The 13,217-nt window shown below is 40.5% G+C and overlaps 1 protein-coding gene across 2 annotated transcripts in view; it reads right to left on the bottom strand.

Moving 5' to 3' along the window:
- TRPM3 (transient receptor potential cation channel subfamily M member 3) overlaps positions 1 to 13,217 on the bottom strand; it is a gene marked incomplete at both ends in the record, with an annotated part of 433,595 nt that overhangs the window by 56,355 nt on the left and 364,023 nt on the right. For both annotated transcript variants that reach the window (XM_084277970.1, XM_084277971.1), the window contains 3 exons: positions 1,097 to 1,147; positions 4,108 to 4,242; positions 6,031 to 6,131. In XM_084277970.1, the coding sequence (XP_084134096.1) occupies positions 1,097 to 1,147; positions 4,108 to 4,242; positions 6,031 to 6,131 (287 nt within the window). The remainder of the gene's footprint in view (positions 1 to 1,096; positions 1,148 to 4,107; positions 4,243 to 6,030; positions 6,132 to 13,217) is intronic.

The following is a 13,217-nucleotide window of genomic DNA, read 5'->3' as shown; positions in this document are numbered from 1 at the left end:
AGTTTCTTCTGTAGGCATTTTATACTTTCTGACGGTCACTTAACATACTGTATATAATTGAACAGAGATTCACCAAAGAAAAACACCAGAATTTTTCCTGAACACAACTACTGATTATTCTGTAACAGTGTTTAACAGTAAGAGGATATATGAAGCACTGCCACCCTCCCATAGTTGTCTTTGGTTCTGCTCAGCTGTCAGTGACAGAAGAAACCATCTAAATGTGATCTTACAAAAAAAGTTTAAATAATCTCTATTACTTTTTTAACCTTCTATGCAGTCCTATGCACAGAAATCTCCTTTCTCAAGTATGCTACTCTTGAGGTCCAATTTATATAGTGTGCAAGGTTATAATCTCCACATGGTTTGGGAGACTATTCAAGCTGATGAGGTCAGTTGTAGACTCAATCTCCTTACTTGATCCATATATATTTAGAGGATAAAGGATTTTTGTTCATTGCTGATGCTGTAACACTTTTAATCCTGAACACATTGCTAAAGGAATTTGGTATCACCTTCTTTCCTATAGAAACACTCTAACTTTCTTTGGTTTTGCCCTGCCATCCCAATGGCTCTTTGTAATTCAAGATGCTTGAAATTAACTTGAAAGGAGGGCAAAGGAAAATTGCACTACTTCTTTTTGTAGATTTCTGATGAGGAAGATGGCTGCAATATACCACACAACACAGAACGAGGAACAGTTTTAACAAACTAGGATACAGCACAAGGATAAAGGCTATTTTACAGGCTCAGAGGTAAACTAACAACATGGAAATTAGCTTTGACAATAGTTGCAGGTATGGAAATATATATACATATAACAGCATAAATCCACACAGTATGTAAGAGCCTACAGTTATACTAGCTGAAGCACTATTACTCAAGCATCTAAAACCACATAGAAAGCAAGCCAAATAACTTGCTAATTGTGCTTTGTATGCAAAAAGTTCATATTTGGTGCATACAAGCAGGACATTCTGTAATGGCAGGGAAGGGAGAAGGCTCTGACTGAAAGCTCATGCAAAACAGAGATTGTATCTAGCTACAAAAAGCAATCACAGCATTATCTCCAACCTACCGTCTATTGGACTCTTACCTTTTTGACGTCCCTGACTAGATGATACAGAGTGTTGGATGGCCCATGTCTCTGCAAAGGACAAATAAAGAAAAATAAAATAGTTTTGCATTATCCAAAAACCTGTAAGATGTAAATAGTAAATGCTGAAATGGCTTTCTCAGCTTAGAAGTTAAAAAATCAGGCAACTGAGAGCACGTTATTTGTACAGTGTTACGAATTAATAGAAAAATCTCAAATAAATTACAAGAGTGTTATTTCACCTGACTTCTCTTTTGTACAAAACCTTTCAGTGAGAAAACCACAGGAACTGCCACACTGGATGAAAACTAAGGTCCTATATATCTCCTGGCTCAGGCAAAGCAGGAGCCCAAGCACGACATTCACAGCCTCTGGGAGAGAGTGGAAGCAAAAAGCAGTTCCTTAAGTGTCACCTTTCCTGCTCACAGGATTTATGCTTCCAGGGCTGGTGGCTCAGAGAGTCCCTGAGCACGACATTGCATCTAGGCTGTTGCATCTGAAAGCCACCAACAGCATGCACAACATATGCATTTGTCCAGTCCTCTTTATTCTCTACCTGACACATTAAATGTCCTGCAGCAGACTTCCACAATTCCCATTATATGTTATATGTAGAAGTATTTTTTTTACAGATGTGTTTTTGACTGTTGCTAATATTTTAAGAGAGTGTTATGGGAAGTCTCCTTGGCTGTAACCGATGATAGATGAGACCACTGCATACGTGCAGAGTCAGTGTTTCCATATATACATTGCTCGGCACATGGCCACACTTAATTTTATGCAACCCCATCATTGAGCATAAAGAGTCATTCCTGTGATTCTTCATAGGCTACTTCAGATTCGCCTACCCTGAGCGATGCTAAACCACGTGCAAACACCATCCCTTCAGTAGTTACTACTTCTCAGGTCATGTCTAAACAGGACGAGAGCAATGGTCCCACGACTGGGTCCTGGATGACCCTGCTCATAATGTGCTTTTGTGGTGAGAAAAGACCGTGTACCCCTACTCTCTGTTTTCTATCCTTCACGTAGTTTTTTAAATGACAAGTGGCCCTTATCCACTCTGCCATGACAGCTAAATTTCTTTACTAACCTTGAGGTTTTCAAATATTGTCAAACCTGTTTTGCAAGAACAGGTGGACCAAGTGGAACACGCTCATTCTCCTGCGTGTTGAGTTCAGAAATGATAATAGATTTCTGAGGCTCATCATTTTCTTACAGAAAGTGGGTAAAGTCTTTACATAAAACTGATCCCCTTCCCTATTAATTCTATTTTTGTATTTTTACAAATTTGCCATGTCAGAAGTCAGGTTCACTGGTTTGTAGCCTTGCAAGTCACTCTGAGGGCTCACGTGGAAATTTGGGGGCTTTTAACTGGCCTTGTGGTAAGGCTATTATGGATGCATGAGCTCATATATCATAATTGGTAGTTTAAGTGTTTTACAGCATGTGTCTCTAGGAACTCTTGCATGAATAATTTATGGTGATTTCTATAGCTCACAATAATTTTTTCAGAAAGGCCTTCTTTTAGCTATAGAACCGCAGTCTTTCCTCAAATACACTTCTTGTAAAAACTGGCTTTGATACAAGAACTGCAATGCTTATCTCTGTAGTGAAAAAGCTCTAGGCTTTCTGTTCTTAATATGTAGATGCTTGTTGGTAGGCAAAGTTTAAGCAGATCAAAGATCAGTTGGGAATCTGTCTCAAGGGTGGCACAAGTACCTATCCCTATATATTTTGCAGAAATTTTACGGATTCTTTCCACGTTTTGTATCTTTGAAAGGCTGACTTCTGGTCACCATCAATGTGAAACACGTATGGATGTGTGGCAGCTTATGATGGCAGAGTTTTGAAAAGTGCTGGCAGAAAAAACTTTGGAAAGGGCTATGCATTGCATCACAACCTCTCTCCCCAGCTGACAGAACTAATAATGCTAAGAACTAGACAATGCTTTAAGATTTTTTTCTGTATCGCTTAACTTACTATGGTAGCCAATAATGGTGTGAATAGTGCATTTTGCAGCTGAGAACTCAGAAGCAATTTGAACTTATGTAGCTTTATGTTAATTTTAAGGGCAAAGATATAACTTGCAAACTGGATTAAAAAAGTCAAAACTATAAATTTTGGAACATTAGGTGAGGACGTAGGGAAGCCCTTCACAGTAATAGACCTGAAATAATCAGATTTCACCTTTAAATTCAGAATGTATACCAAGAAATTTACTTCTATTTGTTTTCTAGTGGCCAAGCTTATCACAGAATGTGTCATGTTGGAGGGGACCTGTAAAGGTCATCTAGTCCAACCCCCCTGCAGTAAGCTGGAACACTGTCAAGTTGCTCAGAGCCCCATCAAGCCAGACCTTGAGTATCTCCAGGGATGGGGCCTCCACTATGTGTCTGGGCAACCTGTTCCAGTGATCTACCACCCTCATATTGAAGACTTTTTCCTAATATCCAATCTAAATCTACCCATTTCTAGTTTAAAATCATTACCCCTCATCCTATTGCTGCATGGCTTTGTGAACAGCTCTTCCCCAGCTGTCTTGTAAGTGCCGAAAGGCATGGAAGCTGCCAGGAGGAACCCCGGTGCCTTCTCCTCTCCAAGCTGAACAAGCCCAACTCTCTCAGCCTATCTTAACAGTTGCAGGGTTTTTTTCCTGAAACTATAAGGGCTTATACTGCCAAGGGTGCTGTATCACCATCCTGCAGGTCCTCACTTGCCAGTTACTGTCTTCCAGCCAGTGCCATCTTCTTAAATCTCAGGTCTATCATATTGGAATTACAATGACTGGAAGCCAGCTGGTACGCTTGGGGCTTAATCCATACTTCATAAAATCTGAACAGCAGATGAGATGGGCAAGACACAGTGTGTTCCATTACATGAGACATGAAGGTAAAAGTATGGACTTCTAGCATGTGTTGGCTGCCTTGTGCTTCACCATGTCTTGTAATACAAGTGGGAACCAGAACAATGAACATAGAGATAGAAAATTTGCCTTAGTTTGGCCCTACCGTATTGTACAATTCCTCTAGCCGGGAGATGGTGAGAAAACGATGCATGCTTACTCCATTTTCTATGAGTAATTTCACAAAATCCACTCTGTCCAACACCAGTGCATCCAGCATTGCTTGCTCAAGGGACCCCACCTGCAAAGCAAGTGATCAATTCAGGCCATTCTCAGGCATCACAACCTGTATCCGGCTGGTCTGGTCATCCTGGCACAAGCAGGGAATCCTGACAAAATTCAGAGGGTTTCTCTGCTAGGCTTAAGATGGGATATTCACATTTTCAGTCTATATTGGTTTCTCTGACTCAGGGCAGCATTTAAAAAATAAATGTTGGGGTGTTAAGATTAACATATTCTGGGAAATCCAGATTAGGACCAAGGAAACGGAACCCAGGAATATGGTGGGCACACCTCCACATTATTCACTGTCTCTTTATTATCTTTGTTTCTTGCATTCCTGACACAGTATTTATATTGGGTATATTTGTTATGTGCACACATTCTGACTTTAATTCTGTGTTTACTATCTTTTTCTTCCATTTGTGGTGTGGAAAGTCAGGGAAACTTTGACACCCCAGAAGCAGAAATAGCTTTACAATTAACATTTCTTTGAAGGGCAGAATGCAAGGGGTCTTCTTGTGCAAAACCTCTCCTGTTCCATCCCTTGCAGAATCGGGAGAATTAGAATGATGAAGAATTATCTTGTACTTCCAGCTTTTAGCTTGCCAAATGATTACAGCTTGCAGCATTTATGCAATTTTTTTTTGCCATGATGTGAAGATGGAATGATAATAATAAGTAATTTGCTACCTTTAAAATATCTCCTATGTTTTGTTGCATACTTAGACCCAATGTTGAAGACAAGATAAATAGTCTTGTTCACTCCATAACTGAAAAGGCAAGGATTTTTCAGACTAGCTATAAGGGCAGTGAGCTCCAGAAACTGCATTTAAAGCCGCTCTATTTAAGCAAAATATTTTCTTTCTATTTTAATTCTTCCATGGGGAACTATAAAAGCTTACATAATGATAGCATATGGGATTTTCATGACAGTGACAAAACAAGTGTCATAGTAATGAACATTGTGATCCAATTAAACCTTCTGAACAAAGATATGGTGGGCTTTAAGGAGCTAGAAGTAGAGACGGAGTCCTTCTGTGTTTTTCTGGGTGACTTCTACCACTGTAAAAACTGCAGCACAAGTTGGGAGTTGACTACTACTCCTCAGGTCGACACGGCGCTCGATCACCCCTCTATATCTACAGCCCTCCCAGTCCTGCAGAGGAGCAGAACAGGGCCGGCCAGGGAGCCTGTTCCTGCAGCTGGCAGCTGGAGCAGAGGATGAGGAAGACGTGAAGCAGGCAGGTAGATGCAGAGCACCCCCATGCACGAAATTAACATGCCTGCTCAGGTTTGGAGCCACAGCATTTCTGTGGCAACATTGCTGATCATCTCTTGTGGTCCACTTGATGACCTCCGACATTTGTGCAGTGTATTTTTGGTGTCTGATCATCATCAAATTGACTATTTTACATATAGAAGCATATTGCTTTAAAAGGAAAAAGCAGTTTTGCCTTTCTTTTGATTAATAGCCTAACATCGTAACATGGCTGTAAACAGATACTTGTTTTTCTCAGCTTACAGCATCTTTACTTGACAGTATGAACGTGTTGCTTCCCTGTTTCTTTAGAGGTGTGAGCTCTCAGTGGTAAACTATCGCTAGATGTCACCATTTCCCTGAACAAGCAAACAAATTCTTGCAACCCTGCTTGCTTTCAGTAGCTGTGAACGGCAACTTCGCGTCTGGCTGGGAATATGACTCAGTATATTTTAAATTGCGTTAAAACCACCGCCGCCAACAGAACGGATTCAGTGTTGTGTAGGGTTTAATGTGTTTTCAGTAGAAGATGCTGTATATATACTGTACCGGCCACTGTTGCCCATAAATAAAGATCTGACTGCGGGCGATGTCTACTCTGTTCCAGGCTAATGCCAGGCTCAGCTGGTCGGGAGCGGATGCGTTAGCTCCTGTGTATACAGGCAGGGGCGCAGGGAGGAGAGGAAGAGAGAAAAGAAACAAGACATATTTTAGACTCGGTGAACAAACCACCACAGCAATTCGTCTTTGTCCACAGCCTCACAGATGTCCATCATTTCTCCAACTGATCTTGTACTAAAACAAACCCAAACTTTCCGTTGCGCCTGAAATAAAACCCCAGCCCTGAAATCTGAATCTGTGGTTCTCAGACTTAATAAACATTAAGTATTACCCCCGTTTACAGAAAAAGACACGTGATATTGGCAGGTGCAAGTGGTTTCCCTCCTCAGACAGGAAGTGGGAGCAGAAGCCAGGAGGGAGAGTGATCCAGCTGCAGGAGTAAGCATGCACTCATCGATGCACATGGGTGCACACATACTCACACACACATACACCTCACAATTACAAACAGGTTCAACACACAGACACCCTACCGATTTCAACAGTCGTGCATTTTATACACATCTTTTATGCATGCCTACCTGGTAAGGTGGGGATCCTGTACAAGCATAGGATTTCTCCTCAATCTATTTGCACTGAGGGGTCTTGGTTGGACAAATTTCCCTTCACACATGTAATATTCATGTAAGAAACCATGCTATAAAGCTGTGGCCAAGGTATAAAAAAAATCCAAATTAAATAAGAAACTATGCAGAGAGTAAGATGGGTTTGGAGCTGTTTGTATTTTGGAAGGGAGGGTATGTTTTCTTCCCCGTGGTTTTAATGGACGCTGTAGGACATTCCTCCCCTGCTGTGCTTTTATGATATTTCACTAAAGATTTCGTGGTTATTAGTTGATTTGTAATAATGAAACTGTATTTGTGCTTCAGAGTCACAGGGAGAACTGGCCAAATGAACTAACGGATCAACCAAATAAATAAAGGGCCCTTCAACTTTTAACTACATAGCTGCTTGAAGTGATGAGGTATAAAGGCTCATTTTTTCAATGTCCTCTTACCTTCACTGTTTTCTTGCCTTTATTTATTCTTATACTGATAGCATGGAATGAGGACAAACAAGAGCTTTTCATTACTTCAAAGCACTTCTGTCCCTAGTTCAGTACTATTCAAAATTCCTCACTGTTCCAGTGGAAAATGGACTCTGAAATTGAAGGTACAGAAAAAATAAAGCGTAACACACTGGCTGTTGAAATTCTCTGTGAAGGATCAGTTCAGCAGACCTTTGGAAAGCTTAGCCCACGGTTTAATTTCATAACTCTCAACTTTGCAGTCAGTTCACTGCCATGAAATTTTGCCAAATAATCTGCAGTAACTACAGCAATTATTTGGGTGATGGTGGGCTGTAGATCATCCAGATCACTTTCATTTTATAACAGAAAGGAGCTCTCATAAAAAAAAGTAGGTGATGCTGGAGCAGAACAATAGAAATAAATTAAGAAAAGAAGAAAAGACAGTGAAAACAGAAAAAAGACCTTTCTGTGACTAACATGTAACAGGAACACCCCTTTGTGTAAGACAGCTTCTCATTGCTATATACTGCAAACCACACAAAAGCCCTCACAAGAGACCTCATGGGGGGTCAATGACATCTGAACTTTTCTGAGTTTCTTATTCAAGCAACAATCACATTCAATAACAGAAAATATTTACCTCTGGAAAGGGAAAAATGTCTCTACAGTTTTATTTAAGAAAGCAGTTAAAAACTACCCACACAGGGTAAGATAGTATAAATTAAGAGCAAATAATGTTCCCCTCCTTTCTGAAGCAAACAACAGATCCTTCCCAAATGTCATTTAATCTCTTCTGCATGCCTGCAGGAAAGCGAGAGCTTCAGCAGGTGCTCGTGCAAGCTGTCTGGGTGAGCAGCGGAGGAGGCATATGGGGGAACTCCAAAACCCAGTGGCAGCAATGGTGATCCTGCAGCCTGGTGCCAATTTGCACATGTGATAGGCGAACTCCACCTCCTGGTTTTCCAAAACTGACTGCAGCCTACAGTCTGAGTAGCCAGGGGTAGAGCCTGGTTAGAAACCATTTTGGATCAAGAATGGATCAGATGGACCTGGGCAAGGAAGTGGGCTACTTACGCTGTCCGTGCTGCAGTGAAAATTCAAAAAAACCCATAGAGGCTCCAGATGAACACCACCTGACTCCTAAAGGGGAGCCTTAAAGAGTTTGTGGCAAGTGACCTAGCATTCCTAGGCCTTTTCATGGTTTAAGAAGGACCTGGCTGCTGGTTGAACACAGGGCCTTCTGGTGCATCCGATCATGTGAAAAACGAACTGGCATGGGGTGCCAGGTGCTGGCTGGATCTCCAGGAAGGTCTCCAAGTCCAGCAGTTCACTCTAACAGTTTTCTTGGAGCATGCTTATTGCTCCAAATACTGAGCAGAGGGAAAAGCAAGTCATGGTTCAGCCTCTGTCCTTCTCATCTCCCTCCGTGGTGTTTAAGGCTACCAGCAGTGTACAAGTTTTCCACTGAGTGCATGTGCAGTCCTGGACATGATGATGTTCTTCTCAGTGCTTTTCATTGTCTTGCAGAGCTCTGGAGGTGTTTATCAATTGAAGGAAATGTATGGTTCCTCAAGGGCTTTTTTTAACTTCAAGTCCAAACCAGTTCATTAGACTGGGCAGCACTGGTCTGAACATTGGGGGTCTTATGCACATGGTAGTATGGCTGCTCCCAGAGTGAGGTCTGATGCTGGAGAGCCCTTTCAGCCTTCTCCTCTTTCCTGCCTTCCCTATGTAGTTTTCAGGTGAATGTGGATTACACTGGTGTTACGTGAGAGGAGAAAGAAAATAAAAGCTATAAAAGTTTGTACAGAGCAGCACAAGGGCTGTGGATGCCATTTAATCAATTTTATTCCAGTATGGACTGGTGACATTTGCCTGAAATGGAGAAGAAAGTATTCAGGCTATTTCGGGTAGAATTGTTAAGAAGTAAATGTTATTCCACTAATACAAGAAGAAGTCCCTAGAACAAATGTGAGGTTGGCTTTCTTAAGATACTGTCTCCTTTCAATCCTCTCCTTGATTGCATTCAGTGCCCCAGAGCAGGGATTTGAGTAAGAAGGATCCAAAAAGTCACCTCTCTGAGGGACTCATCTTGCTCATTAGCATCACAGCAATGTATCCAAATCAAAGCCAAAGCATATATGGGAAATAAAAAAGTAAGGCAGAGTTAATAACAGTGTTCTCATCAACTCAATACAGGGATCACACTGGAACCATTTCTTATGCCCTTAAAGCCATCACTGGTGAAATTAACATTTCCTCTCCCTACATTTCTGTTTCATCCTGCCTCATGGAAAGATTCTCTGCTTAATTGTGTTGTATTATTTTAATTGCCATATTATATTGCTTTAAATAGTGTATTAGGCAATATGACCAATGTCAGTGTCATGCCAGCATCCCAGTGTCTAGCTGAGCATCAGTTCAGCTCAAGCTGTGTGCCTCAAAATCACATTTTAAGACAACATTACTAATTTCTGCAGTGTCTTCCATTCATCTGCTTCTAGAAGAAGAGTTGCATTTGGGATGCAATGCATTGATTTGGCAGTACTGTATTTCAGTATAGTTATTGCTGGATATAAACAGACCACACAAGGGTGGTGCAAAGCTGAATGTACAACAAGAAGATAGGAGACAGCTGTTACTTCCTGCAGGTGCTACCTTCATGCTCCCAGGGGGCGTTTGGATATCTTGTATAGATTCTTCAGATGATTTACCCCATATTTGGACCAAAAATGCAATACTCCTTGATGATAAAGTTCTGCACCATAAACTTGGCTCTATATCCTGGTGAACCACTGTACACACCACACGTGTGTGGGCACTTGCAGGATCCCAGATTACTGAAGAGTTAGCAAGTTCAGGCTTTTATATACTGGCTAAAGCTTACAGTGATTAATGCAAAGTTCTAAAGGATTTTCCTGGGATAGTCTACAATACTTAGTGCTCAAGAATCTGGGAAGCTGAAATGACCCCAAAATGATCTACCTAGACAAAAATGGTTGTCAGAAACTCATTTTCACAGTGCTTCTAAGCATGTCAGTGTCCTCTTAGGTTCATCATTTAAAGAAAATAATTAGGTTAGGGAAAATAACACTCCAAATTAACTTTCTGTTCTGCATCTCAGCAGGTACTACATTGTCTTCTGTTTCAGCGACTCTGGTGAAAAGGCTGAGTTTCCACTGCATTTGCTACAAGCTCTTCCTGGGACTTAGCAAATCAATTGGCAATAACAAAGCTGATAGCAACAACAACTATAAGGGCAGTAAACAGCTATCTGGCCTAACTCTGAAATCCTTCTGTGTCAGTGATTTCATGGTTGGCAGACTGTCGCACTATCTTCCAGGGTGTTCTGATACTACATGCTGGCTATTCAGTGAGCATGAATCATGACTTACTCACAGGCTGGAAAGTATGCAGAGACATCAGACCTGCATAAGCCTAACATGGATTATCTCAGAAGGTAACATGGCAGTAGCATTACAGTATGCATATACCACACAGCACCCTTTTCCCAGTGTTAACAATTGCACTAGGAATGTTTTTGGACCACAAGATGAAACATGGCTGGTGCTACTAGTATGTTCCAGACACTGCAACAGCTTCATGAAATAGGATCTTTGATCCTGTTTCAAGACAATTATATCTTAGAACATCTCCATATGCTGTCTTTAGCTTCCCTGTCATATGCCTTGTGTTCAATTAGCAGCTGCAAAAGGACAAAATCCATTACTGTTTGAGTTCCAACTGTTCAAGATAAGAGACCACAAACATCTAAACTGTATCAATAAATTTACTTGCAACAAATTCATGCAATTGGAAACTTACTTCCCACATTTGCATGTCTCTTGAAATAAAAAAAAAAGAGGAATTCACAAGCCATATGCTGTTGTGACATCCATGAAATGTAAATTGATAACCAGCTTGGATGCCATTCCCTAGTTTATTGGAGATCACTTCCAAGAAAGATAGATCTGCTAACAAGATTAAACAAGTGACTCATGAAAACAAACAAGGAAATAATCTCTCACGTTCAGTGCAGGGTTTAGGGCTTGTGGAATATCCTGTCCAGGAGAGTTCCTGCATTGGCAGTGTGCCTGATGTGGGTTTAAAAAGAGACTACCTCATCACAAATTTTACACAACAAGCAGGAAACGATACTTCATTTTTCCTAGTCCACTCTGAAGAAATCACTCACACCAGGGTGGGATTGGTAATTAACTGCTACGTGCCTGAACACCGCCTAGCAAGGACTGCAAAATCCTTGTCAGTCAGACTGAGAAAATCAATAATCACTCACTAGTTTCATGCTTTTCTCTGCTCCCTTTTTACACAGTGATGAAAAGGTGAGAGAGATTAATTCCTGAATCTGAATTTATGAAATAGTTCAGACCTAGTCTTCAAATCTGCTTATTAGTAAGTCAATAAACAAGTGGTTCAGCATTTCTACCTTAGATTTCTTGATGAAAACACCAACTATTTGTCAGCCTGCTGGGGTATATTTACAGAAAGGCAGTATTTCTTTCAGGGTGGGCCAAAATCTTCGTACAAAGACATCTTACAATTAAGGACCACTGACTTGCCTGAGACAAGAGGTCTTTCCACACTTGCCTGAGACAAGAGGTCTTTCCACATATTCATAAAAAAGTTATATGGGCTTTCATTCCCTGTGACCAGAAAACTAATATGAACAAGAGGCACCCAATAAATCTAATCTTCATTGAGTACCTTCATAATCAGACAGTTATGGTGAGCAGGGAAGATGAGGTGTAAGTTTTAGGTCTTCCGGTTCTTGAGCAAGGCACAAGTGCTCCTGCCATCAACAGATTACCAAATCCAGATTGTCAGACAAGCATGAAAGAAGATATCAAAATTATGTACACAGATCCAGGCACATTCTGAACAAACAGAAGTTCACTACCACGTCTTGCACTGCTACTATGAAGAGGGAAGGTAATTTTATTTTACTAAGGAGACAACAGGACCAATTACGCACTTGCAACATGGATATTCCAATCAGAGAGGATTATTCATGTACTCAAACTGCAACCACAGCTTTCAGGGTGGTAAAAGACTCCACAGATCTTTGTTGGGATTTAAACCTTGAAAACATATTAGAAAACGTGGAATCACAACTTTAAGACAATCTGTATCTTACTAATAGAAATTAAGAGCAGTAGTTTGAATGATGGTCTAAAGAACAAATGTGAAGAGAATGCACTTTACACTGTGGATAATAAAGTATCCAGTTATATTTAAGAAAAAAATGGAAATTGCAATTCAAATGTTTCCTAAGGATAGAAATGAGGAATTTGGTGATAGATGCAATTCTTGTTCTTTGCTTTGTATTAATTTATTTTTCCTTACTTCACCTTGATTTATATTGTTTCCATGCGAAGACGTCCAAAATGCCTTCAGATTTAATTATGCAGGTGGCTAAAACTTGTTACCTCAGGGTAGCAGCAAAATAGTCATGCAGGTCAGACAACTGGTATTTAGAAAGAATTGAGCCAAAGAAATGGAGAAAGCAATACTGCATAAGCCTGAAGAAATAAAAGCTACTTGAGTGAAATAGTTCCAGTTTATTTCCTTGGCTGGTAGCTACAGGCTTGCAATCATACTTTTTGGAGAAGACAGTGCTTGTTTACTCCTCCTGTTCAGATTTTTTTTTTAAATGTTTGAAGTAAAATTTTTGACACGGGATTAATAATTGTGTAAAAGGTGAAAAACTATCTTGCTTGGTCAGACAAAAGTTACTCAAACCTTTTTTCAATCCCTACTACCATTATGAGCCTGCGCAGGAAGAAACTCATAAGAAAACTGTGTGCTGGAAGAAGTACAAATACTTCCCATTACCTTTTTAACACCCAGTAAATCTATTAATTTTTTTTGTTGTGACTCAAATTCAGGCCTGCCACCTTGCATTATGTACCCTTTTACTAGGGTGTGGGCGTGGTAATAACATGATCTCAACTGCTGAAGAAGAGACTCGTGAAGCATAGCTTTCCCCAGTCACCTTTGGCAGTCCATTCCCTAATGTTTCTTGGGCTGCTCCTCCAGATTTTTTTGGTATTTCTTAATCTCTGTTTTTAAAATTTAGTATAGCCTG

The sequence above is a fragment of the Gallinula chloropus genome (genome assembly GCF_964237585.1).
Source record: "Gallinula chloropus genome assembly, chromosome: Z".
Classification (NCBI taxonomy): Eukaryota; Metazoa; Chordata; class Aves; order Gruiformes; family Rallidae; genus Gallinula; species Gallinula chloropus.
The sequence above is the reverse complement of the archived record's forward strand: the minus strand, read 5'-3'. Positions and strand labels throughout refer to the sequence as shown.